The 26,383-nt window shown below is 46.5% G+C and overlaps 1 protein-coding gene across 12 annotated transcripts in view; it reads left to right on the top strand.

Moving 5' to 3' along the window:
* PAK1 (p21 (RAC1) activated kinase 1) overlaps window positions 1-13,857 on the top strand; it is a 98,313-nt gene extending 84,456 nt beyond the window's left edge. For all 12 annotated transcript variants that reach the window (XM_059838406.1, XM_059838414.1, XM_059838408.1 and 9 more), the window contains 6 exons: window positions 1,048-1,160; window positions 6,408-6,525; window positions 6,964-7,063; window positions 8,853-9,049; window positions 10,584-10,721; window positions 12,634-13,857. In XM_059838406.1, coding sequence (XP_059694389.1) covers window positions 1,048-1,160; window positions 6,408-6,525; window positions 6,964-7,063; window positions 8,853-9,049; window positions 10,584-10,721; window positions 12,634-12,720 — 753 coding nt within the window. In that variant the 3' untranslated portion in view covers window positions 12,721-13,857. The remainder of the gene's footprint in view (window positions 1-1,047; window positions 1,161-6,407; window positions 6,526-6,963; window positions 7,064-8,852; window positions 9,050-10,583; window positions 10,722-12,633) is intronic.
* Window positions 13,858-26,383: the final 12,526 nt, after the last annotated feature.

The raw sequence follows: 26,383 nt of genomic DNA, 5'->3' as shown, positions 1-26,383 counted from the left end.
ATGCTAATTGAATCCATCTACATTGGCACTCTGTGACTTATTTTTTTAATCCTTGTTTTTTGTGAGTTACTGCAGTTGCTGGCTCCAGTCCATTCACCCAGGCTTCTTTCTCTGCATGCAGCAGTTTTGTAAGGCATAGTTTCACTTCATTCCCTTTGCCTAAATATTGTACCAAAGGCTGTTGAGTGGTAACCTCTATGAGTTATCTCTGCCTCCAGCTGTGCTGAGCAGCTTTACTGATTTGAAAGAGCCTCTGAGGGCCAGGGGCTCTCACAAAGTACTGGTAGTGTGGAAACTTGAATACAAGAGTTACAAACATGTTGTAACTCTTCCTTCCTGCTCTTTGCATACATACATGCAGAGCAGGCATCCTAAAACAGGAAGAAAGCTACTAAACCAAAGGGTTGTAGCTGACAGATCCATCCCTGTTGCCCTTCAGGCATGACTGGACATAAAGCTGACTCCAATTCAGTTATTTTCAGCCTTTTATCTAAACATTGATGCCTCTCTTTCCCCCAGGTCTTGTTGTGACAAAAGAAATAGAGTTACTACCTTGAAGTACTAAGCATGGTTGTGCTATTTACCCACCCTACTTCAGATTTCTAGAAGCTGAAATTTGCATGGGAGCAGGGAAAAAACACCAACAATTTTTCAGAAACATCCAATTAAAAATAATAAGAATCCTTTCAGAACAAAAAGTTTTTAACATACCAGTCCATACCAGAGCAAGAGGATCTCTTCTTTGTTACCAAGAAACTGTAGATGGAGATGGCTATCCAGCTGTGACATTAAGGTCCAGTATGAAAATGGCAATTCCATACTTGTTCCTTTATTCATTAAGTATCATCCAGGATAGGTGGAAATGGACTGGTTGAAGGAACCTGCAGAGTTATGGAATGATAATTCAGTAGCTGATGATGAAAAAGTGACCTCATGATCCAAAGGTGTTTTTCCTCCCTCATGTGGATGTGGGACTAAATCAACTGGTACTGGCAGGTTTCTGGGGACTCCTGCAATAATGCTTTACTTGATCTCTTTTCACTGCAGGTTGCAATTAAACAGATGAATTTGCAGCAGCAGCCCAAAAAAGAACTGATTATTAATGAGATCCTTGTGATGAGGGAAAACAAAAACTCCAACATTGTCAACTACTTGGACAGGTATGTCAGTATTGGCAGGGCTCACAAAGGGACACCGAAAAACACTTTCTTGTCAGTGTCTTAAGGGTTCCTGGCTCTGCTTAATGCAAGTGTAGGACAACCTTGCACTGCTTAAAGCATTGTGGGAGTGTGGGTGGCCTGGCAGTCTCTCCAGAATGAGAAGAAACAGGTATCTGAACCAGTGTTAATGGGATGTCTCTTCAGAGATGCTGGCAACTAGGGTCCTGTCAGGACTTCATTGTTCATCTCTCTCCTTTGCCAAATTTGACACAACAAACTTCCTGTTTATTTCCTTTCTGTCACTAAAGGGGAAGTAGAAACAGTTTGAAATGTATCATTTCTATTTGCTTTCCTCTTCTTTTCTTCTCCACTGAGCAATGCTGGTGCCAGAGGAGCAGACTGCCTGCGGGGTTAGATGCAATGCTGTCCCTGTGATTGTCCACTGAGGTTTGTGCACAGTAGTATGACAGCACTGAGGGTGAATGGCATGTGACACATAACATTGAGGTCTGGGGAGACCTCAGCACAGATTTGCAGTACTTTAGGGGACTTTTAAGAAGAGGGAGAGTGACTTTTAAGGCAGATAGTGATAGAACAAGAGGGAACAGTTTTCATACAAAAGAGGGTAGATTTAGGTTAGATATAATGAAGAAATTATTTACTGTGAGGGTGATGAGGCACTGGCACAGGCTGCCCAGAGAAGATGTAGCTGCCCTGGCAGTGTTCAAGGCCAGGTTGGGTGGGCCTCTGAGTAGCCTGGTGTAATGGAAGTTGTCCCTGCCCATGCTTCCAGGTTTGGAACTAGGTGGCCTTTAAGGTCCCTTTGAACCCAAAGCATTCTATCCTTCCATGATGCTGAAAGCCCAGCAGGCAAAAGCATTTCATGGTGGCTTGAGTTCACTGTCAACATCACAGTGCTGCATTGTGTCAAGCCTGTGTCACTCATTTGTTCAAACTATAGCTAGCTCCATTTGAGCTGCAGCAAGATTTTCAGTCTGCTGCACTCAGCATGTGAATGTAGCAGTCCTGATGAGCCACAGGTTTGCCTTATTGTAAGGGTAAAGGCTGCTTGATAAGGTGGGCTGCAGACTTTAATCTCAGCAGCTTGGGTTTTTTGGGAGATACAACAGAGGGATGTGACCTAGAATATATGGGAATTTGAGAGAGGATTTGCACACTTTTTTGCTCTGTGTGTGTATCAAAATCTAATCAGCTGTTTCTTTAATAGGTTTATTTTGGAGGCTTTTATTGTCTTAGCCAAAAGAGTTACTTACAAACTGCAGCAGTTGATTGGCTGAATTTTTGTGGTGCTGTGTCCCATACATAGCTGTAAAGAGCTACTTTGTTGAGGAGACAGAAAGTCTGCTCCTGAAATTTTTATGGCAGAGGTATGTGTGCTGAGATCTGATGCTGGGCACACACCCTCTTCCTAGACAGAGGAGGAAAATGTTACCAGTGTAAAATGAAACAAGTGGTTAAGAATTGCAGCTGGGCTAGAGCTGTTGTTTTCCTCTGGCTCATTAGAGGCTTTGTTTTGACAAAACTGTGTGAGAGACAGGCTCTTCCCATTAGAGAGCATCGCTGTGTATGTTCACTTCCCTGGCCTAGCCAGTGCATCCCAGCTGCAGGATAGCTTCAAACTTTCAGCAACAAAAGCTGCTGCTTTTCCCCTCCACTTTCACTAATCTTTTTCAGAGGGATTAGCTTTTGTTTGAGTGCTGCACATGGACAGAACAGCAACTGGGATGAACATGGAGGTTCTTGTGCCTATTGTGCCACTTCAGCTCTGCAACTGCAGGAGCTGTGTCCCTCTTGCCCAGCCTAAATGTGCTTGTTCTTCCCAAGTGCTGAATTGAGCTGATATTTGATTGCCACTTGCTGGCTTCTGCCTCCTGCTGAAGGAGGTGGAGGAAGGTTGTGCTGGTCACTGTGGGGCCTGGTTTCTGCTTTGTGGTTTTTTACAGTGCCTGCCCTTCTGAGTCCCTAATGGGAGCTGCAAGGTAGTTATTGGCATAAACCAGCTCTCTCAGCTCCTGCCCTTATGCAAGGGTTTCCTGTGCTTTGTCCTCTCTTAACTGCCTGGCCTTCTTGCTTGTGGTTAAGCAGCTTTTCTGCTGCAGCTGTAGTGGCCAGCGTTGCACAAAGGTGTGCTGTGATATTTAGGATAGTGACATTCAGCTGTACTTAGGAGCTGGATTTAGAAGCATCTGGCTCTGAAGACATTAACATTAGTCTTCTGTACAGACAAACAACCATTTGTGCTGAATTACCTGCTGGAGGTGCCAGTTCCTTTCTGCTGCATGAAGGAGGCCCTCAGAGCCCTGCTTCTAAACTCAGCCATCTAAACACAGGCATCAGATGCCCAATTCTAGGCAAAGCAAACTCCTGCCCTTTAGTTTTGTTCTGAACAACTCCTTAAGTTAATAAACCCCCAGATAAGTGGTAGCCTCGTTTACCCTAACCCCAAACTGTAGTAAGGATGGATGGTCAATGAATAAAGCTGAAGATGTGAGACAGTCATGCTACAAGGGCACACTGGTTTCTTTCCAGGCTACATTCATGTTTGCATGTTGGAGGCATGTTACTGGTGCAAAATTCTGTTATGAATGAACTTGCACTTCTGGGCAACTCCAAATTCCATCAATTTCACCAATAAAGAATGTGTATTTGTGATGGAGAGGGCTTGGTGAACAGCTTCCTAAGGTACCTAAGTGGAGGCTGAGGAACACCTTAGGGGATCAGACATTACCTGCTCTTGCAGATGGATGAAGAGAAAGCTGTAGACCATCTCCTTCTTCCTCACAGAATTTCATCAGGTTTTTCTTACTGCCAGCTTGTTCTGGAAGGTGGCTGTGGGTGACAATATGTGACACCATGCTGTGCCTGATGTCGCATCACAGCAGCGTGTAGGTGTATGGGCTTCCTGGTGGTGTCTCTAGAACTGCTGAGAGAGTGGGTTTGAGTCATGCCTGCAGTGGGCAGCTCAGTGACTAAGACTGGCAGGAGAGTGGAAAGATCCCCGAGACAGTGCCACCCTGGAATGACATTCCTTTGGTGGCAGCTGTCAGGGAGCCACTGTTAAGTTCCCTTCCTTGTGTGTTGTGTCAGATCTATCAGTTATTGAGGTGCCGGGATCTTGGCACATGTTTGTGGCTGCTCATGGCTCAGCTTTGGTTTCACAGTGTGGTTCTTGGCTCACTCCGTCTGTTTTGGCTGCAGAGAGATACCAGCTTGCTCCCAGCATGTGGAACCTGAGATAGTCATGCAAAGAGCCCCTTCTGCCCTCATCCTTGCAGTCAAGTGCATTTGGGCTGCAGAGAGTGGATTTGGGCTGCAGAGTGCTACTGGCAGTAAAGGGAAACCTTGTGATGTCCATGGTGGGTGGTGTGTTGAGAGGGTGCTGATAAAATCTGCAGAGAGCCAGATTTGGCAGAAGTGAAGAAGTAGCTATGGCATAGGGGCAGGAAGGAAGAGTGTGGATGGAGTTGGGCTTTCAGAGCCCAACAGAAAGTAAATGACCCACAGAGTTAGCAGAATGCTTCTGAAAGCAGTCTTGCTGCTCCTCTCTCACTCAGAGGGGCTGCTCTGCAGGTGGTGCTGCCATTGCTGGGGTCTGTAATGCTGGGAAGACAAAATGCCAGTGCATCAGCTTCTTTTCCATAGTGGAGTTTGTGCTGCAGGAGCACAGCCCTGTGCCCTTGGGCTTTGTATCCTGGAAGAATCTGCAGATGGCACCTTCCTACATAGTCCTCAGCATCAGCAAGCCAAGACACCCACTTTGTCTCTGGAATTGAAAGCTGTCCATAACTGTAACACTACTGTCATCCCGGTGTAGCTCAGACCATTATTACTATTTAGAGGGATTTTTTTTATCAGCTTAGTGTTGTCAGTGTGTCCTCTGGGTGTAAATACCACACCTTGCTCACTCCTGTGATGTCTCACTAATCTCTGTCTACTTTCCATGCCAAGCTTAATGGCTTCTTTCTCCTTTACTGTTGCTTTCTATCTAGTTGTTCCCTAGTACCTATCCCAGCTTTTGCATTTGGCTCCTGCCAAATCCATTCCTCAGTAGGATCAGTGTTTTGTAGCAGAGCAAATGTGTCCTTGATGAACTCTAATACGAGATGAAGCTTTTAATTAGATTCTCTGTCCTCTCACTTTTGACTCATTTGTCCACTCACTTGAAAAATGAGGGGATAGGCTGAAAAGGTGGGTTTTCATACTGATGATTCCTTCCCTCAGGAATGTGTCATCCTGATGTATTTATTGGTCATGGAAGTTTGTGTTGATGGGTCCAAAAAGGGGCAGAAATAGTTGGTGGGTTTTTTTATTTGTTTTTTTCCTTTGGTTTCTTTTTTGTTTGTTTGTTTTTGGGTGTTTTATTCTTCTTTGTTTGTTTTTAATGAGTTATTGCTGAAGTCTTCATCTCCTGTCTTCCGCTTTTAAACATGGGTACACACACATTCAGCAGAAAGGTATATCCCAAGTGACTGAGAAAAGCCACTCTCATCTCAACTGTCTCCTCCCCATCATCCTATGAGCCTTTTTTAGAAAAGACTTGCCTTTTGGAGGTTTAATTTTTTATTTAAAGTCTTTTAGAATTGCTGTTTCATTCAATAAGGTGTACTCCTTTGCCTTTATAAATGGTTCTGAAATTTTCAGACCAAATCACAGACTAATTTGATAATGTGGAAAAGATTGAGGTGATTTTCAAATGCACGATGCTTAAAAAAGAAGTGCTCTTTCATGATTGATTGTGGGTAGCCATCTTTTGTGTCACCCTGAACTGTCCCTGGGCTGAGGCAAAGCAGTCAGTTGCCAGGAGTAATGAAACAGCCCCCAGCCACTTTTTCCAGTGCAAGAGCCCTCAGAAGCCATGGCTGTGTGCCAGATATCTGGGTTGTGTGCTTGGACCCCATCTTGAGTAGGAGCTCTTTGCCTTCTCTCCCAGCAGCAGGAGCAGTTGTAAGGTCAGGTGTGAATCCTTTCCATGGCAGAAAAATTCAGCCTTGCTTTTATGGACAGGAAACTTGTAGCCAGCTCTCCCACTACATCCCTCCTCAACATTCTGCACTCACCCTTCTCTTTGGTCATTCAGGTTGTGATCAGGTGCTCCCATGCACAGCAAGTACCAGGAGCACGTGGTTCCCCAATACCGTTAATTGCAGCTCTTGTTTTTATAGCACTTGTAAGAGAGCTTTACAACCCTGTGCAATCTGATTTTAAAATCTGGCTTGGGCTCTTCAGTTACCTTGTAGGAGAAGAGCTCTGGGTGGTGATGGAGTACTTGGCCGGAGGCTCCCTAACCGACGTGGTGACGGAGACCTGCATGGACGAGGGACAAATCGCTGCCGTGTGCCGGGAGGTGAGGCAGCACTCGAAGGGATCTCTCCTTGGGAATGGGACGTGGACTTCCCACAACCTGTCACTGACTCCATGGAAATGCTTCCAGCTTCTGTAATGTGACAGTCATCCTTTTAGAGGATGGATTTCACCTGTGAGGATGCAGCATACAATGCTAATGCAAGCCTCATGTCTCACCCCAGAGGCAGGAACTAGAGTGGGAAATGGAGGTGGAATCCTCTTGGTTTTGTCTGTTCTTCAAGTCTTTTGGGACTAACTTGTCCTCCTAGGGCCTGCTGATCACAGTGTGACATCTCCCTGTGGCCCTGCACATACTGAATATGTGAAAGGTCCTAACGCTTACAAGCAAAAATGCGCAGTCTGTTTGAGTCCTTTAGTTGGCTAATTGTGATTGGTGAATCATTTCATGCACAGTAAGAATATCTCAATTATTTTTCAGTGTCTCCAAGCCCTGGAATTCCTCCATTCAAACCAAGTTATTCACAGGGACATCAAGAGTGACAACATCCTGCTGGGAATGGATGGCTCTGTCAAACTAAGTATGCAGGGAACATTACTGCTGATGACTTATCAACCCATGCCAGTTATCTGCTCTGGGCCTGGCATTTTAGGGAGATGGGTGTTTGAGGTGCTTGATGCTGTCATGATGAACAGGCTGTAGAAATGCTACTGTAGATATTTCTGTGGCATTTGTTTTAATGGGGATTGGCAAACACAAATCCTTGTGAACTGATACCAGACTTGAAGTGAGGCTTGGGCTTCACTTAGCTTTGGGCCATCTGTTTATGTGAACTAAAATAGCAGTGTTTTAATGCTACTCCAGTCCAGAAAGCTGGGTTGGAAGGTGTAAGGCTAGAAGTCTTTATTTATGAACAACCTCTCCAATCTGGAAAATACTGCAGGTACTCAAGGGGCAGGGGAAGTGGAGGGAGAATTGAAATCTGTGTGACTAGAAATCATTTAATCTTACAATGCTAACCCAGACTGGTGCCTAAATGTTGTTTCCTCCTTGTGGTATTGCTACTAATGAAAATCTTGAGACTGTTCTGCCTGTCGGGTGCTAAGGAAGCTGTTGTGCTTGTCATTGTCCATGCAGAGATAACCCTGGAAACCAATGAATTATTATCTTCCACCTATAACTTTACAGAATGGTGCTCCCTTTTTATACCTCTCAGTTCTGTTGGCTAGCACCCAACAGGCATAAATAAATCTATTTTTGTCAGCAGCGACAGCAGATATGACTCAAAATCCACAGAGTGCAGATATGCTGAGTAAGGTGGGGTTTTTTGCACATAATTGCTTTTTAAACTAAAGCTGAACTTTGATAGAGCCAGGTCTCAGGAGCATTAGCTATGAATAACTGATGGGGGCCAAAGTGCTCTATTCTTATGGAATAGCTTCTTTGAGCACAGTGTGCTGGTGCCAGGCTGTAGCTTAAAGTTAGAGAAATCCCTGTGGATATGATACAGTAACCTTCTGGATCTGAGCTGCTCGTTGGCTCTGCTGGAAATTTGCCCTGTTTATGAACCATATGTCCTTTCCTGGTATTTACCCTTGATGAAAACTCAGCTAGGAATCAGTTTAATTTTCATAATTCTTCCTAAAATTAGACCTGCGATGCCATAGGGGGTCAGGATGGGCAGTGCATCTTGCTGTGTTGATTCTGCTGGGCTCACAAGAACAGATTTAGCTTTCTTTTGGTGAGCCAAATACAAATAAAACATAGGGCACAGCAGTCTTTGTGTGAAGGCCCTCCATCTTTCTCTCTGTTCAAAGAAAATAATCAATATAAATTTAGGTACTTTAAATTTATTCTGAACTCTCTTTGCTCTATAAAATAAATGCTGCTTGAGGGATGAAATGTCTACAGGGGAAGTAATACCCTTGGACTGAAAATATCACCAGACAGTGCAGCCTGTGGTCTGGGGGGTGTATCTGGATCAGTCTTGCATTAATTCCTGTATCCACATACCCAGGAAGGGTCTTTAGGCCATATATTACCTAGTGTGTAACATCTGTGTAATGCTGCAACACAGGTGAGTGTCTAAACTTCTGTGTGTGGTTATTTCCTGATTCCCATCTTTCACACAGACAAGTCAGCAGCTTAGAATCCTCATGGCCTCAGAGAGCCAGATTTAGAAACTTAGCTCTAAACACCATCCTCTGTGTTGGCCACAAAGCCACTCCTCCTGCCCCAGCTGCAGCAGCAGCACACCAGACAGTGCAGCAGGGTGAAGTGTACTGTAGCTCGGGTGTCAGTAAGAGCTGTTTTTGGAGAAACTTGCTGATTCCTATGTCTTTTCCCTCCACCCTATTTTAATTTTGCAGCTGACTTTGGCTTCTGTGCCCAGATCACTCCCGAGCAGAGCAAGCGCAGCACCATGGTGGGCACGCCGTACTGGATGGCCCCGGAAGTGGTGACGCGGAAAGCTTACGGGCCCAAAGTGGACATCTGGTCTTTGGGGATCATGGCCATCGAGATGATCGAAGGAGAGCCCCCCTACCTCAATGAGAACCCTCTGAGAGTAAGAGAGTGCTTTCCTCCTCAGGTCTTTGCTAAGCTGCTGGTGGAGCTGAGCTCGTGTGAATCCTCAGGTGTGGTTTCATCACCTCCAGCCCTGTCTAATTCAAACGATCCTGTGGCCTCCTTACATGTCATAGTGAGAAAACTGAGATAGTCTTACTAAAAAGCCATGGTTTGCTCTGGTAGCAGAGGTGTGGGTACTTCTGTGAGTTAGATCATGCACACTCATACTTTCCCTTAGAAAGTATGAGTGAAATTCTACCTTAAGGCAACAATGCAGTCATGTCTTGAAACTTTCTACCCTGGAAACGAGAGAATTCTCCTCTGAACGACCTGGTGTAGTGGAAGGTTCCCTGCCCATGGCGGGGGCATTGGAACCAGGTGATCTCTAAGGTCCCTTTCAACCCAAAGCATTCTATGTTTCTGTGATTCTATTCAGTTCTATTCTAGTAGGAGCTTTTTCCTACAGTCAAATTGTTCCTTCTTTCATGCTCCAAGTAAAATTCAAAGTGTAATAAGCCTTTAGACAGGGCTTAAGCCTCCTGATGTCTTTCCTTTGTTTAATTATTAACAAAAGGAGATATGCTGTCAGTATGTGGGGACATCACTGCTCTTAATATAAGCTAGGTTTATGGCTTTTCCCCTGGTTACACGGGTTGGAGGGATCTAGAAAAAATTCTGTTTAACTTGTTTTTCCCATCTCTTGCATTGGAGGGGATTTTTGGGACAGAAGTGTAGCAGCCAAGAAGACTATAAGGAATAAAACAGTTCTGCATTAAAGTGGCAATACTTTGGCATCATTTAACTCAATTGATGCCAATTCCCTGGCTATCAGACTGCTCCCATGGGACGTGTTGAGTGATGTGCTCAAAAAGTCTGTATATTAACAAGTCTCTGACAGATTTCTGTTTCTTTTGAAAATTAATCCAGGAGGTTTCTCACATGAAATCCTGAAATGGATGAATTTTGGGTCTCTTGATTCTCAGAGGAAGATGTATGTGAATGATTTATCCCCAGGCAGTAGCAAACCTGCTTTTTTCCTGCAGGAAAGATGCCCAAGGGTCTGCTGGTCATCCTTTGTAAGAAGCCAGCTGCATCTTTATAGTGTTGATGTTTTAGGCCTTGTGCACTGAGGCAGAGTACCAACAGAAAAAAAATCTATTTAGTCAGGGTTACCTTCCCATGAGGATATAGTCATTACAGGAGTAGTGATAGAGTCGTGCCAGTTAACTTCCCTATGTAAACAGGGTCTGGAATGTTGTTTTTGTCCTTGTAATCTTTTGAGAGGGCTGCAGGATCCAAACCCAGATTACAAGGGTAAAACAATAAAGGATTGGATCTCATCCACAAAAAAACAGGGCTGGCAGCTATTCTGTTTGCTGAAATGTAGGCATTGATTAGTGACCCTGATAAGGTGGGGTTTTTTCCTCCCTATTGAACTGTGGGGAGGGAGAGAAGAAATGGGTGTCTCTAATCCAGAGATGGAATCTAATCTTCATAACCTCCTGTTTCCTGGGTGCTTGTTTTTGTCTCAGGCCCTGTATCTCATTGCTACTAACGGGACTCCAGAACTGCAGAATCCAGAAAAGCTTTCACCCATATTCCGAGACTTCTTAAATCGCTGTCTTGAAATGGACGTGGAAAAGAGAGGTTCTGCAAAAGAGCTGCTACAGGTAGGTGATGGGGAACAAGACTGAAACAATATAATCACACAATCCTGAGTGAGGCCAGGCTTAGGGGTGAGATCTTGTTTGAGGTCTTAAATACTGCATCAGCTGAAAGCACAAGGTAAGGTAGCCTCTCAGGGGAAAAAGACAACTGAAAACCACAGCCCTCAAAGAAAAATCTATAATAAAGTGATAGAAGACTGCTCCCTTTCCAGTACTGGCTACTGGCAGCAGCTGTGCAGTGTGTTCTGTGTCCAAACTCAAACAATAGCTGTGTCCCAGTCTTGCCAGATGCTGAGCCCCTTGATTCCCGTGGTTTCTTCATGTGGCTGGCCGTGACATCTGTGTGTGTTGTCTTGTCATGCTTGTTCCAATTTGGACAGCAGGAAGGCTTCCAGCTATCAGATGTTCTGGCTGTCTCCTTTTGGAGGAGGAGGGATCACTAAGCTCATTGAAGTATTATTCATGGCTTCATTTAACTGGAGCAGTTCACTTCTACCACATTTTGCCTGATACTACTCCTTAGAGGGATGTTGGAACAAAGCTTGTGAGATATCTTAATTATAGAATGGCTTGGATTGGAAGGGACCTTAAAGATCCTCCTCTTAAAGATTCCACTTCCCCAGCCATGGGCAGGAGCACTTTACACTAGACCAGGCTGCTCAAAGCCCCGTCCAACCTGGTCTCGTACAGTTCCAGGGATGGGGTATCCACAGCTTCTCTGGGCAACCTGTGCCAGCGCCTCACCACCCTGTAATCAGATACTTCACTGAAAACTGGTGTCAGTCTGAACTCACAGTCAAAGTTGAGAACCAAGCTGCCGGGATTTTCTACCAACATGGATGAGAAGAGTGTTTTGTGCATTCTTTCTGTCAAATTTGCCATGAGGGTAGAATATGTAAGTCTTTATAAAATAGATCTGTTATCAGGAGCACTCAGACCATAAGTATCAGACCGTTTCCATTTTGTTTTTCTTTCTCTCCACTAATTTGTGTAGTGGGCTCAGACTTGGATGTGTTGCTGCCCTCTCTAACTATAATGAAGCAGAAATGTCTGACAGTATGGTAGTAGCTGAAAGATCGTTTTTTTTCTTCTGGACTTTTTAGTCCTAAAATATCAGAAAGAAGTTATGTTCTGTTCCTTGGGGCAGGAGAACATTCTGACTGTAACACTTCAGCCTGTTATTAACTACCTTGTGGCCTCTGAATTTTTACTTTTTATGTTTTTCCATCTCTGAAGCCTGTTGCCTTGGATGATTGATCCCTTCTGATGCTCAGAAGTCTTGTGGATTATTGTTGCTTTTTGTTTTCAGAGCAGCTTATGGACTTGCCCTTCACTCTCACCCGAGAGCTGTTTTGATAATCAATATTGTTTTATTTAAAGAAGAGCACCTATATAGGAGACTGAATGGTGCCCTGTTGCAAGCTCTGTGCTGCTCTCCCAAATTTCAGCTGCTTTGCAAATTTCTGATATCTGGTAGAAGGCCAAGGCAATGCTTTCTCCAGGCCTGTGACAATGGGGAACAGGGAAATGAGAGGTGATTCCTGCATGGAGCCCTGTCCCTTGTGTCTGAAACACAAAGGTTGATTTTAGTACACCTTCTTTCACACTGGATTTCACTATAGATTTTGCAGCTTTATAATTCCCCAGGAGAGTTTGCTGAGTTTTGCTTGATCTTGAATATACGCAAACATTGGATAATTTAGCATGTGTTGGGTGCAAATCTCTTCATCACTTCAGGCAATCCCCAAAATTTTGTCATGGAATCCAGAGCTTCTGGATTCATGTATCCAGAAACAAGAGTAGGTTCTTAGATTTCATATGGGTTTAGGTGAAAATAGAAATAGTGGCTTAGAAATAGCCACTTCTGGGGCATGTTTTGAAAAATCTAACCATTTTTTCTTTTGTTTTGTCCCAGCACCAGTTCTTGAAAATTGCAAAGCCTCTATCCAGTCTCACTCCTCTGATTATTGCAGCTAAAGAGGCAGCCAAGAACAACCATTAGAGTGGTGAAGTCAACACAGTCATCATGTCAAGACTTTCAGATGTTCTTTTCAGAGACTGAATTACTTGCCCTTCTCCCCTTCTGCTCCTTCTTCACAGGGGTGTTGTTAAAACTTTGACTTGCCCTGGAGGGTGGCAGAGGCATCAGTCACGGTATGTGGAAGGGCACACAACAGGACATGGCTGATCCTACATGGTGAAGTGTCCCTCCATCCTCATGATGGGGACAAGAGGGGAAGAACATTTGGTGTGGGTGAGAAGATCTTTCTGAGAGCGTCTGAACCTGACCTACACGTAGTGAAGCCAGTTTGTTTTCATATTTCTTACGGTGTTTATTTTTAAAAATAATGTGGAGCCTTACGCCGTGTTTATCTTAATAAATTAAATCTTTAGCTGGCTGCACTTTGCCTGCTTCTGCCAAGCTGCTCTTACACCATGGAGGCTGCTCTGTGCTTTGGATGACTTGAGGAGGGAAGGAAGCAGGCAGCAGCACTGTGAACAGCTGTCAGCTGAGAGGGGAACGAGGGGGTGAAGGTGCATCCCTCCTGCAGCGCTGCTGGATGCTTCGAGGAAGCGTGGACAAAGCCTCTGTGTGCTTCCTGCAGCCATTGAAGAACTCAATTCATGGATGATCTCTTTGCCAAATGGTGTGAACTGCCCCCTACTCCCCCCTTCCCCCTTTAGTGGCAACTCTACTAGTTAAACAAATCTCAGATAATTTCTGTTGTTCTAGGAAATAAATCACAGGAAGAAAATGACAGAGAGCTCTTTTAGGGTTATTTTATATATCAGTGCTGTGAGGCTTTTTAGAGATGCTGCCCTGTGTGATTAACAAACAGAGCAGTTACCATTGTAAAGACAAGATTTGCCCTCAAAATACGTTGAAAACTCTTGTTTCTTAGAGCAAGTCCAATGGAAAAGAAACTGATAATGGATGCTGCTTTCTCTGTGGAGATGTGGGGACACAAATATTTTGAAATGATGCTTTCTTTGTGCTACTGATTCCTTGGGTTGCCAATAGTCTGTAACAAACAACAGGAAACCTGGAACTACTAGAAGAGGGACTGATTGTAAACACTGGGCTGATGTTAAACTGTATACTGATTTTTTTTAATAAAGTGACTGCTGTGTTTCTTAACTTGGGCATAGAGGAGAACTGGAGAATTCACTGTCACCAGACAAGCCTGTCATTGCTCATATGGTCACCAGGTACTTGGATGTGTGGGATGAAGTAATTTAACCTTGTTTTTTACCTCTTCTTCTGCAGTCCTTTGGGATAGCAAGTGACTCCCAAGGGCCACTTAACACATAGTGAAAATGATACAAAAAATGTGTATTGTGACTGTGGGAGCTGCTTTTCTGTACTGCTTTGGTCACATATGGGGTGAGTTTAAACCTATTCTGGAGTAACCTCTCATTGTTCTGTTGGACAGAAATTCATTACTTCGTGCTGAGACCTGCTGCTGGCTCAGCCCTCTCCTCCCTGGACCTGGGCTTTAATTAAATATATTTTTTTGATTTGGCCCCACAGTCCATGACAGCTCTTACACTGGCTTTACTGGGTGTAGGTACTTTGTGAGTTCTTTTGCTTCTGAGGGGCCTTCTCCTATCCTTTGTGCTCCAGGGCAGTCACTATTTGACAAAAGGCTTCAGGCTGAAGTCTATTCCCCCAGTTTGCAGCCTCTCTTTATATTTCATCTCCCAGTATTGTTAGGTTTCCTCTCACAAAGCTTGTGTCCAAGGATGAATTCCTTTGGCAAAAAAGTAGAGCTGCCAGCCTGGAAAGGGATATGATCTATTGATGCGCTGATCTGCTTGGGGCTTAGATGGAGATTGTGGAATGGAAGGCCACTATGCTTGAATAATTCCCTTTGAAAAGGACTTTGTATTCCCTCTGGAAGACTCAGGATGGCATATGTGGGAGGAATAGAATTAGTGGCTAGATCTCTCTTGATCTAAAATCTCATTTGACTGGCAGATTTGACAATTGACTGTTTTTCAGACAGCGCAGGGTTCAATTTGATCCACAATGTGGTTAATGTCTCTGACTTTGATTCCCTTCCTCACTCCCTTCTTTGCATCTCATTGAGATGAGAACCTTACTGCAGATGTGCCCTGTCTGTGAGCATGCACAGGAGTTTATTTCCTGCAGCAAGAGTTCTGCTAAACTTCCCCAAGCAAGATAGAAAGGGTTATTTTTATGTGTTTTAAGTTGCTCTTCTGGATCCTCTGTTGCATAATGAAAAGGAATCAGCAGTGACTGTTTATCCCTCATCTTACAATGTGCTTCTGTCTCGTTGACTTCCACATGGACTCAGTCATGCCTCTTTTCTGTTGGCTGCTGGAGTGGGGTGTTGCCAAAGGTCTGTCTTTCTGCTGGGAAAAGCTGCAAGACTGTGCCCATGCTTGTGTGTCATCTTGTCCAGGCTGTTTTGTCTCCACTGTGATGGGTGATTGGGAAAAGGAGGCGATTGCTACAGTGTGCCTGGACCTGGTTTCTAGTTATCAGACACATCATGTTTTCATGCTCTCAGAAAATCTTTTAAAATCTTTTTAACAAATTGTAATTAGCCTAATCTTAAGAGAATGGGTTTATTTTGTTCTAATTGTTCTGAAATGCATCCTTTCCTCCCCTCTCCTTTCACGTGGGAGTTGCCCAGTCCCTCTGCTAGCTTTTGAAGAGCCCTTCCTGTCTGCAGCACCCTCCTGTCTACAGAGGGCTCTTAAATCGTGACTTTCTGACTTTAAATTTAATCTCCAGGGGTTATTTTCTGAGAATATCTTGTCCCTGCTGTTACTTGAAGGTGACTACAGCTTGACAGCTTCTTTGGTGCCTTTTTCCCCCCTACCTTTCTCTTATTCTAGAGTTGAAACCATTTTTAATCATAGCTCTTAATTATTAATTTGTCTGCTAATATTAAAGTTCTCTCTTCCATATTAGAATATGAAATATTCAATTGTTTTGGCTGTTCTTCCAGAAAGCTGATTTCCTTTTTGGGTGATCTCAAGCAATCTTATACCAGAAATAATTTCGTATCCTGCAGTCTTGGTGGAGGGAAAGGATAAAACTCATCTTCTTTTCTTAAACACAGAGAGTTGTCTTATTTGAGTATCAGTTGGTATCTTTAATAAGACTTTTCCTGTGTTTCAAGAATGGGCATTGATTCTTTGTATTACTTTAGCTATTAGGGTTTTTTAGGGTTTAAAGGTTTTTTAAAATAATTTGACTTGTGTCCAAGAGTTTGTGTGTGAGAGGGGTATGGAGACCACATGGGAAGAGGGCAGGTTATTTGCATAACACTCTCAGGCACGTGGTGTGATTCTTGGAGTTGTCCTGCTCAGGGCCAGGAGTTGGACTCACTGGTCCTTGTGGATCCCTTCTAACTCAGGATATTCTGTGAGGCTGAGAATGAAGAGCCAGGACAGGGATGGAGGGCACAGCAGAACTAGCTGGTTGCAGCAGCAGTAGCACACCTTTAGCCATCCCTGAAATGTTCTCATTGAATGGATGTGTTTTTAAGGAGTATAAATCTGACTGATTTGTTGCTACAGGCACTTCTCTAGGCAGGCATTATGCTTCTACCAAACTGCCTTCCTCTTTTAAACAAAAGGGGTGCAGGGATTTCTCCAGCAAAGGAGGCTCCTTGAGAAAGGAGGTTTCCATGGCGACACTTACTTGATTTAAGCAATCTGGCAAAGGCCTGAGAAGAGGTTTGGTGGGTAGACACCACACCGACACCACTGTTTTGCAAAGCAGCTGGAGTTGCTGCAGTGTTTTGTTGCCAACTTGATGCCCCTTTTCAGGGGGTAGGTTTTGAAATAGTGCTGAGAATGTTGCCTGGTCAGGATTGTGAGCTGTATAAAAGTCTATCTCAGCTTAGTTTAGCTGAGATGTCTGTTAGTATCCTGATCCATCCGTCTCAAAACGCTGCAGGTCGGTGTAAGTAGGGCAAGTTTGCAGCAGAGCACTGTGCAAGAAAGGATTGCAGTGGCTGTAGTCGGTGCTTGCTTCCTTAGAACTAACCCACCCTTCTTGGCCAACAGCAAAATTACTTCTGACCAGTTTCTAAGAATAATACTTGTTTGAAGCCCACTCCTAATTAAGAGCATAATCCATTTGTCTGGTGAATGACAACATCTTCAGTGTTAAAGTTGCTAAAGGTGAACTGATTATCTGCTCGTCTGTCCCCCATAACACACTAAGACTTTTTAATGGCTTCTTATTTCAGCAGTAATAGAGAGGCTGTAAATGTATTTTGGGGTCATAAGCCCAAGTGGATGGAGCATATGTATAATGAATGCTGTAGGATCTCACAGTTTGTTGCTAAAGACAAGTCATGGTGGCAAAGGTGGGACCTTGTAGAAGCAGCTTTGACAGGGAATGGCCAATGGCAACAAAACTGCAATGCAGATGGGAGCTGGACAGAAACTTGCTGCCAGAATGGAGACTACAGTGAGTGGTGGGAGAGAGACAGAGTTCGTCCAAAGGGTAGGATGAAGGACTCCAATTACACAGTTTCTGAAGAAATTCAGGGAGTGCTGCAGCTGCCTGCTGCATCTCAAGGCAGCAGTGTCTCTGAAGGAGGAGAGCAGAAAGGAGCCTGAGAAGGGAAAAGGTGCTGAAAGTGGGGAGTGGAGCAGCAATATGGCTCTGAGTCACAGCTTGTGCTTAAGAGCTGGAGCCAATCCAGGAGGTTCACGAAAAAATGACAAAATTCAGCTGAAAAGGAAAAGTGGAGCTAGAACGGAGGAGATGGCCTTGATGTGCCAGGGAACTGAAGAGAGAGGCCAGATTTCCTGAATGTGTGAAACAGCAGAAACAAATTTAACACCGGCTTCTGTGGATGACAAGTAGCTTGTTCCCTCCTGCCTTGCAGCGTCAGTGTCTTGTCTTTTTGAGATCAGCTCTGCTTTGGGATCATGTCAGCAGCCACCCAACTTCGGCCTCGTGTTTGTAAAGAAGGCTTTTTGCTCTGCACCTACAGATTTCTGACTGCAGCTCTCCGCTGTTGGTAGATGTCTTTGTGTCATGTCCCACCTGGAAATACAGAGGCTGTTGCAGTTCTAAAATCTGCTGGGTAATGTACTTCTCCCCATGCTGTCTTGGCATAACTCCTGTACTGTACTGCTGGGTTTGTTAAATGTGCCAGGTCAGCTCAGCCATTTTAAAAATAAAAATTGAAACCTTATATAAAACTTTGATTAATTTTTTGGTTCTGCTTGACTTGCTGTTTCAATGATCCTTGCAGTGATAGTAGAAATGAACGGAGGTGTTTGAAGGAGGGGTTTTGTTTCTCTGACCTATTTTAGATTAATCAGGTCTTATTTGATTGAGCAAAGTGACTACACCAAAAGCTGTTGCAGCAAGTGTGGCTTTCACCACTTATTTTAACTTCTTTGGACACAGTTAATATTGTGGAAAGCAGAGTGGAAGCAGGATCTAGACCACAGCTCAAAGAAGAGAAGAAAATTTGTTTTCTCTGCAGGTGAAGTTTGGTGTCTGAGACTCCTGGTTTGGAGGAGGACATCAGGGGTGGGTTTGAGATGGGTAAGTGCACCCACCTTCCCAGCATCACTTTTTCTTTTAGGGTTGGTACGATAAAGCTGATGAGAAGAACAGGAGCTCGTCATACTGCCTGGGTATCATCTGACCTGGGTGTTTTACTCTGAAGTCTGAGAAGCCCAGCCTGGTGCTGAGAGGTTTCTGAGGTCAGCACCTGTGGAATGTGGGGTGAGGAGCAGTGAGAAGCTCTGACAAGCTCCCATGAGTCAGCTGGGTGCTGAGCAAGGTTTTAGAGAAGTCACTGAGAGACAAGGGAACACCTTGAATGGGGGGACCTGACCAACTAGAACAGGGAAATCAATGTGACTCCATAAGATCCCCCTGCCTAGAACAGGTGCTGGAGCTGAATACTGCTTTCCATCCATTGCTTTTCCAGGACTTTTTCAGGAAAGCCAGAGGAGATACCCATCCAAGTGTGTTTTACAAAGATGGGGGGCTCATTGTTTGAGCAGGAGGAATGCTGCAGCTCTACTGGCAGGGATTTGGGGTGATTCTCTTTGCCATGATGACATCCCGTGCTGGATATCCTTGTCCCATTAGAGAAAAGAAATCTGACTGGGCCAACCCCACCTCCCCTCCATAGAATGGCTTGGGTTGGAATGACCTGAAAGATCCTTTAGTTCCAATCCCCCTGCCATGGACAGGGGCACCTTCCAATAGACCCAGGTTACTCAAAGCCCCATCCAACCTGGCCTAGAACAGTTCCAGGAGTGAGGCATCCACAGCTTCACTGGACAATCTGTGCCAGTGTCTCGCCACTCTCACAGCAAAGAATTTCTTCCTAATGTCCAATCTAAGACCTCTCTTTCATTTTGAAGCCGTTTCCCATTGCCTTGTCCTTGACCAAAGTCCCTCTCCAGGTCTCTTATAGCCCATTTAGGTAGCAGAAGGTGCTCTAAGGTCTCCACAGAGTCTTCTCCAGGCTGAACAACCATTCTTCCTCCAATGCTTCACAAAGCAGGGTATCAGGCGAACTTTGCTCATGGTAATGTATGTCCCCACAAAGTGCCCCTAAAAATGCTACTGGATCGGTGTTCAAAAAGTACTACTGGTGGCTCTACCCCCTACCCCATGGAGGGGCATAGTGTATTCTAACTAGCTACCATTATCCATGATTTCTGGGAAGAACTTTCTGTCATGGAGGCTTCTTCTCTTGAGATGAACTTGGTTGAGCTGCCCAGCAGTGGAAGGGGGATGGGAGGTGTTGGACAATGAATGATGGCAAGGCTTTAAGAAATGATTGATGTTGATTTCAGTGAAGTATAACTTGTCTGAAGACCCTTCAGAGCCCAAGGCAGCTTTTCTTAAAGGTAAATTCATAATCAAATTTAAAAGCAAAAATTATTGAAGGCTTATTTAATAGCTTAATAGTTGGGGAGTCAGATAAATAATTCTGGAGATGGACACAAGGTGATGGTGCCCTGTGTTAGATCAGCTGCTCTATGGAGGAGGAGCAGGAGAGGAAAGACAGCAAAAAGCTTTGGGGAAAACAGCTTCTGAGGGGTCTGAGCCAGACACAGCAAACTGGCAGCTAAATCCTAGCGGGAGCAGTTATTCTCTGTGTAACTGCATGATATTAATTTACTTAGGAGTGAAATGGGGGAATAAGTGATAGGAGAAGGAATACACTGGCAGGTCCAATTCTTTATCACATGCTACAGGAACACCGCAGCTCCTCGAGCAGAGCGTGCTTTGACTGGGTCCCCTTATTTTCTAGCAGCATCCAGAAGACTTCCAACTTTTGGTTCTCAAGCTCGTCTTTGAGGAGGATCTATCACTTGAACACGATAAGCAGGGAGCTGGCTAGGCTTGCCTGATCCTTCCTCATTCCTGGGGCTGTGATGCCCTCTCCCGGCAGCTGCACCGAAGAGTCCCTTCCTTTCATGCTCGTTTTCAACGAGCAGCGTAGAAAGGAACTTTTTGTGTTTTTGTTGGAGGATGCACGCTGAAGGCAGCCGGGGCACACAAGCACGGATAAGGAGATCATCCTGACGTGGAATCTGGTGTCTGCTATGCCTGTTCCCTTGTGGTCACCCCACCTCTAGCTTTGCTTCTCTCACATTTTCAAGTTGCTGCAGCCTTGTAAGGCAAATGTGTTCCCCCAGGCCGTGGGTTATGTGTGAGCCCTCTGCTCCCACCCCAGCACGGGTCCCTGGTGCTCACCACACCCTTGTGCTTCCCCCAGGGCCGGTGGGACTTTCTGCTGGGCCAGTCCTGCCCTGCCAGACTGGTTAAACCTGGTAAAGGAGAAGGGGCACTATGCCACAAAGGATGGCAGGGTTGAGACAGCTGCTGGCCAGAGGCTCCTCCCCTGAGGATGCAGTCGGGGTGAAGTGAGCCCCGACTGCATCCCACACCTTGTGCCCTAAAACCACTAACCTGCATAAATTTGGGGCTAACAGCTCTTGTGGTGGTCAAGGTCATGGTCGTGCTGTCCATGTGTGCAGCTGAAATGGTGTCCAGGGCTCAGGTGTGCCTGGATCATGCCCTGGAGGGCAGTGGGCAGGTAAGAGTCCTCTCTTTCTCACCAGTGGAGAGTTGAAATGCTCAAAGGTGGAGAGAGGAGTGAGTTTCAACTGGCACAGGGGGGCAGTGAACTGGGGGGCAAGCTGTTCCTTCAGTCCTGCTCCTCTTCATTCCCCAGCCCCATGGCTGCATGAACAGTGAGTCCTTAGATGAGAAGGAACCACAGCTTTTTTCCATTTGTCACATTTTTAACCACATCAACTTCCATCCCCCCTTCTCACTCAAGGCCTTTGTGTTTTGTAGTCACTCTGAAGCCCCCCAGGCTCTGGGAACCGCCCAACCCAGGGACACTGTAAGTTGTCCCATCTCTTTTGCACCATGAAGAATCCACCAGGTAGGTCCCAACTCAGGAAGGACCAGCACGAGATCAGTGGTAGTGCTGGGGCACAGAAAGATGGCAGTGTCCCCAGGGCAGGCACCAGCCAGCTCAGGTGTCCCCTTGCACAGGGGCAGTGGGTTGGGTGCTCCCCAGTGGCTGCAGGAGCTTTAGGCAGCCCTGGCCCTGGTGTGCTGGGGAAGGGAGGTCTCATTGGTGGTGGGTCCCCCTGGCCAGCCTGTGTCTCCTTGCCCGTGCCATCCACCGTGTGAAGGGTAAGAAGCACCCAGAGAGTTCTCTGGACTTATCCTGGTGGTGACAAGTGTCACAGTTTAAAGAGCCTGAGTGGTGGGAACCACCTTTGCCTAGACCAAAACGGGACAGCAATTCTGAGTGCCCACAAAACTCTTTGACTGCTCAGTTCCCTGAAGGGTGTTTTATTACCCTGGGATACTGGGGGACTTTGCTGCAAGGTCCCCACTGAGGAGCAGCAGGATGTCCCCATCCCTCTCGAGGGAGGAACCATCAGGGCAGCAGGGGCTAACGCAGACCTCCAGGTTCACCAGCCAAGGAGGAGGAGGCAGCACAGAACTGTGTGTGCTGCCTGTGCTCAAGAAACAAAACTCTGAAGTGCTTCACTCCTGAGGTCTGCCACGATCCTCCCTCACCATTTGCCATGTTACATTTCTTGGACACAGAAAAATTTGGCCAAGGGATGTTTTATCACACCCTTCTCTTCCTCACTGGTCCTTGCGTGATTTTCCCCTCTGGAAGTCCCTTGGCCTCTCCTCAAGCTGTATCCTCCCGGGTGTGCTGCAATCCCCTGATTTCTGGACAAAATGATGCTGTTTCTTAAAGAACAGCCACAAACTATGGAAGAAGAGCGAGGGCTGTCCCTTTCTCACTTTCGACAAGGCTGCACCAGCTCCAGCAGCAGCCAGCCCTGCCGTGGGAGAGCAGGCAGCAGAGCTGCTGCAGCCACAGCTGTGAGAGGCAGAGTTTGTCCCCACCAGCTGCTTTGAGGACGATGTAAAAGCTCCCTCCATCCACTCAACACAGCCTGTATTTCTGCTGGAGGGCTGGTTCCCCACAGCCAGGCTTGTGGTGTGTCTGCCTGGTGTCCCTTCCTGCCCACCTGAGGGATGTGGCTTTCCCAGAAACAGTGCTCAGAGCCCCTTGCTGAGCACCAGGATTGGGAGGACTTGCCTGGCATTTTGGCATGCATGAGGTGATTTTTTGAGTTTACATTTTGGCTCTTGGTGTATGTTTTGTATCGGGTGGGTTGCACACTCCAGAAGAAACTGCCACATCTTGGGCTCAACTGGCTGGAGTTTGCTCCATTATCCACAGCCCCTGCCGTCCTTGGGAAGGGACAGTAGCATTTCTTTGGAGCAAGTGCATTTGGAAACAACTCTGATCAACCCAAGCAGCCTGAGAAGTGTTAGTGAAGGACATGTCCCAGGATGCAGGAGCAGGGCCAGGCCCAGGTTTCCATGGAGGCTTGCCAGCATCCTGCAAGACCTGCTGCTCCCCATTTTCACTGTGCCTCTACTTTACCCTGAGTCTCCCCACACCAAGACTTTGGGGGAGCTGATGCTCTCTTGTTCCTTTTGTGTTGGAGCTGTGTGTCAAAGGGTTCAGGCTGGGAGATGGCAAGAGGACCTCCCAGCCTGCCCCTTCCCCTGCAGCCTCATCCCTGGGGCTTGATGAGAAGCTGACTGTGAACATCTTTATTCTTGGACATGCTGTGCATTGAGGGGCTGGAGGAGTCTCTGCTCTCTTGTGATGGTGCTTGGAGCTGGCCAGGTCCCTTTCTTCCCTCTCAGCCCATCCTGTGTGCCTCCAGGGCCTGACATTTCTGCTTTTTGGTGGGATACTTACTACTTGCTGAAAAAAGCAGATGCTGCTCTCCCCTGACTGTGGGTCTGAAGCCTGGATGAGTTCAGGTCATTTCCTTCTCCCACCACCTCCTTTATCATTCCTGGAACTGCCAGGAATGCGGGACGTGATGGGGACACACACTGGCCCCTCATGCTGCCCAGGCAGTGTGTTGTGAGAGGACAAATGTCCTAAGGTGGGGAGGACTTGGGGTAGGAGGGTGTGAACATTTGTTTATTTCCCAGCAAAATCCTCCATGATGTGGCTGGCAGCTGGGCAGGACACCATCCCCACTCCCTGTTTGTGCCATTTCTGCCCTGGGTTTATCTTCTCCTGGCACAAACAGGAAAAACTCACTGGGTTAAAGGCTGACCTGCCCTGGTCTCCCCTTGGAGAGGGTTTTGTACAGCACCAGTCCTTTGCAGATATTTCCTTTATGGAATCATAAATCTCCAAGGCTGGACTTGCTGGTGGCAGGGCCCCAGCAGATCCTTTATTCCCAGTTTCTGGCAGGTCTAAGACATTGACTGGAACACTGGGTGAGGATTTTGTGCTTGAGATAAGCTGGTGAACTCTGAGCTGAAGATACTGAATCCAGTCTGCCCAGCTGATCAGTCCTTTGCCAGGTGTTTGGAGAGCACAGAATGATGCTGAGTGCTTTGCACGTGAATACCCAGAAAAAAGCAAAACCACAGGAATATTTTAGGGCAGAGAATAGAGATATTTGGGGTTTTTTTGCTTGTTAGGAGGTAAGACTATGGTAGTGCTTTTAATAAGCTTTTTCATTTTTCAGGCTCTTACCTCCACTGAAGGAGATTTTTTTGGGCTGATGTTGCTCAGCCATGTCCCTTTATCTTCATGTAACCCTTGGGGTTCATCCACACCATGAGGATGCAGCAGTTGGAAGAGAGGCAGCCTGAATAGGGGTGATGGTGAAGGCGCTTCAGAATTTATTCTGGGGAGTTGCTGACCCTACTACTGTCTTCAAACACAGAGCAAAATGCTCTTGCTCTCTGTGCTTTCTACTACTCCTTAAGCCTTCCAGGCCACCCCCATGCCATGCTTCCCCTTGTCTTGGACCTTCAGGACTCCAGTGTGGCCCCACGACGAAGCTGGTCTCAGCACGGCCCAAATACGTAAGGAGAAAAATCCAATGGATCAACTCAGGAGATTAAAACTGCAGGGTACCTGGAAAAGCTGCTGCTTCCCAAATCTCATTAGTGCCACCAGTCTTCTAAATCTCACCCTTTCCTGCCCTATTTATCAGATTTCCAGGAATTAGACCATAAAGCAATTAATTTTTCCGGAGGCTCCCGCACAGCCCCGTGCATTTTTGCTCCAGACAGCCAAGTGTTAGCTGGAGAACCACCAGCAATAGAACCAGCTGCTTCTACCTTCACGTCTTGTGGCTCCTGCATTTATTTGATTCCAATTCTCCCAATTCCACAGGAAGAGTGATGTTATTTTAGGACCAAGTGCTAAGGAAGGATTAGCAAGGCTGTTTTAAAGTGGAGCTCTTCTATGCCTTCTGCTCATCGTTAAGTTTCAGAGTGAACCAGGCTGGCACCCCTACAGCTCATCTCCTACTGAAAAGTTTCTTTTTGTAAAATGCACAGCACAAAAAGTGCTGGACCAGCCTTTCAGCCCATTTCTGCCCTCTCTGTTTCCAAGTTTGCTGATTTTGCTTTTGAGGGACCCCCTGATCTGTCTTTACCTCTAGCAAGAAAAATCCCAATGAGAGAAACCACAGGGATGGCAAAACTGCACCATTGGTGTTTCAGAGAGCCCTCCAGGGCTGGAGGGGAGGTTTGTTAGCCTCTACTGCAGTGAAGAGCTTTTGTGGAGCAGGAGGAGCTGCATGAGGTTGTGCAGCTTCCTATCCTGAGAAACTTTATTATGGGATTTTGGCTCTCTGAAAGCCCAGGATGCATTGGAGGTTACAAAATCCAACCTGCTTTTGTTGTACAGTCCTGTCCCCTCTCCTCCCCCTACAAAAGAAGTTATAACTCTAATAGGATTTAGATATTAAAGCCCAAAACCATGCAAAACCCCAAGTAACATAAGCAGTTTTTCATCCAGGGTTGCTCAGAAATCTGGTGCAGTGGATTCCTGCCTGGGGCTTACAGTTATGGAAAATATTTTCATGGAGGAAGTTCAGGAGTTTTAATTCTGAGGGTCAACGATGACACATCTTTCCCAGATCTCCTTTGGCATATTTCCTCAAACCCCATCCTTTTGACACTCAATTCTGCCAAGGTGGGATGTGAACACCAACCTCTCCTATTCTGGCTGGGCAAGCGATAAATGAATCAATCCCAGGTCTGTCCCCAAGTCCCGGGTGTCTCCCGGAGCATGGCATGAGCAGCTGTCTGCGTCCCATGGCGAGATTTTAATTTCTCTAGCCTTGGGGACTGAATTTATTAAGCCTCTCATGGCCCCTCCTCCCGTGGGAGGGACGGCTCCAGCAGCCTCTCTAATAGCGGGTGTCACACAGCAGTGCCACCATTCGCGTCCCGGAGTGTCACAGGCAGGGGACCTAGCAGCGGAGAGCAGAAATAACCCGTCCGTGTGCCTCACGGCGCGGTGAGTTACCTCCTCCTCCCCCCGAACTCTCCAAGATGCTCCCGCCTGCCGAACTTCGCCCCTGCCTCCTCTCCCCTGCTTGCCTTGAAAGTTAGCCCCGAGGGGGCGAGGCTTTTTTCACTTTTCCTTTGTTGTCTGTGGATGTTTGAGTGTGTTGGTTGGGATGCGACGGCGGGCATTGACCCGGCTCCCGCCCGGGCTGGAGGGAGAAAGGAAGCCCGGAGAGCCGGAGGACAGGGAGGAACGACAGCAAAAGGGGAGGCAAGGGGGCGATTTGTGAGCGGGGGGCTTCTGGGGAGGAGAAGGTGCTCAGCAGCCCTGCTTCACCCGGGGTCCGTGCAGGATGAGCTGCTGTGACCTGTTGAGCGGATGAACGGGAGCCGGGATGAGCGCGAGCGGCGGGCGGCTCCTGGGGTCGCTGTAGCCGGGGCAGTGGTGGGAGGGAAAAGGCGGCTGAGCACTTGCAATCCCTGGGATAAAGGGCTGTTTCCATAGTAAAAGGGAGAAAGGAGCCTCTCTCTTTCTTCTCCTGAGCTTGCCTGGCGTGTGAACGGGGAGGTTGACTCAGGAACAAATAACCCGTGAAAGGGGAACATCTGGGAACAGCTGTAAATAATCACAACTTGGTTAGAAAGGCTGGAAGCAACACTACAGTCTGCCATCTGCCCTGATGCTGCAGTCACCCCGGGAGCTCTGATGGGCAACTGTTTGGAGAGCAGCTTGGTTTGCAGCTGAACCAGGATTTGACCCTGGCTGTAGGCTGCTGTTGTTGTCCGAATGCCTCCACGTTATTTGTAG

This window comes from Haemorhous mexicanus, chromosome 2 (assembly GCF_027477595.1).
Source record: "Haemorhous mexicanus isolate bHaeMex1 chromosome 2, bHaeMex1.pri, whole genome shotgun sequence".
NCBI classification, from domain to species: domain Eukaryota; kingdom Metazoa; phylum Chordata; class Aves; order Passeriformes; family Fringillidae; genus Haemorhous; species Haemorhous mexicanus.
The sequence above is the reverse complement of the archived record's forward strand: the minus strand, read 5'-3'. Positions and strand labels throughout refer to the sequence as shown.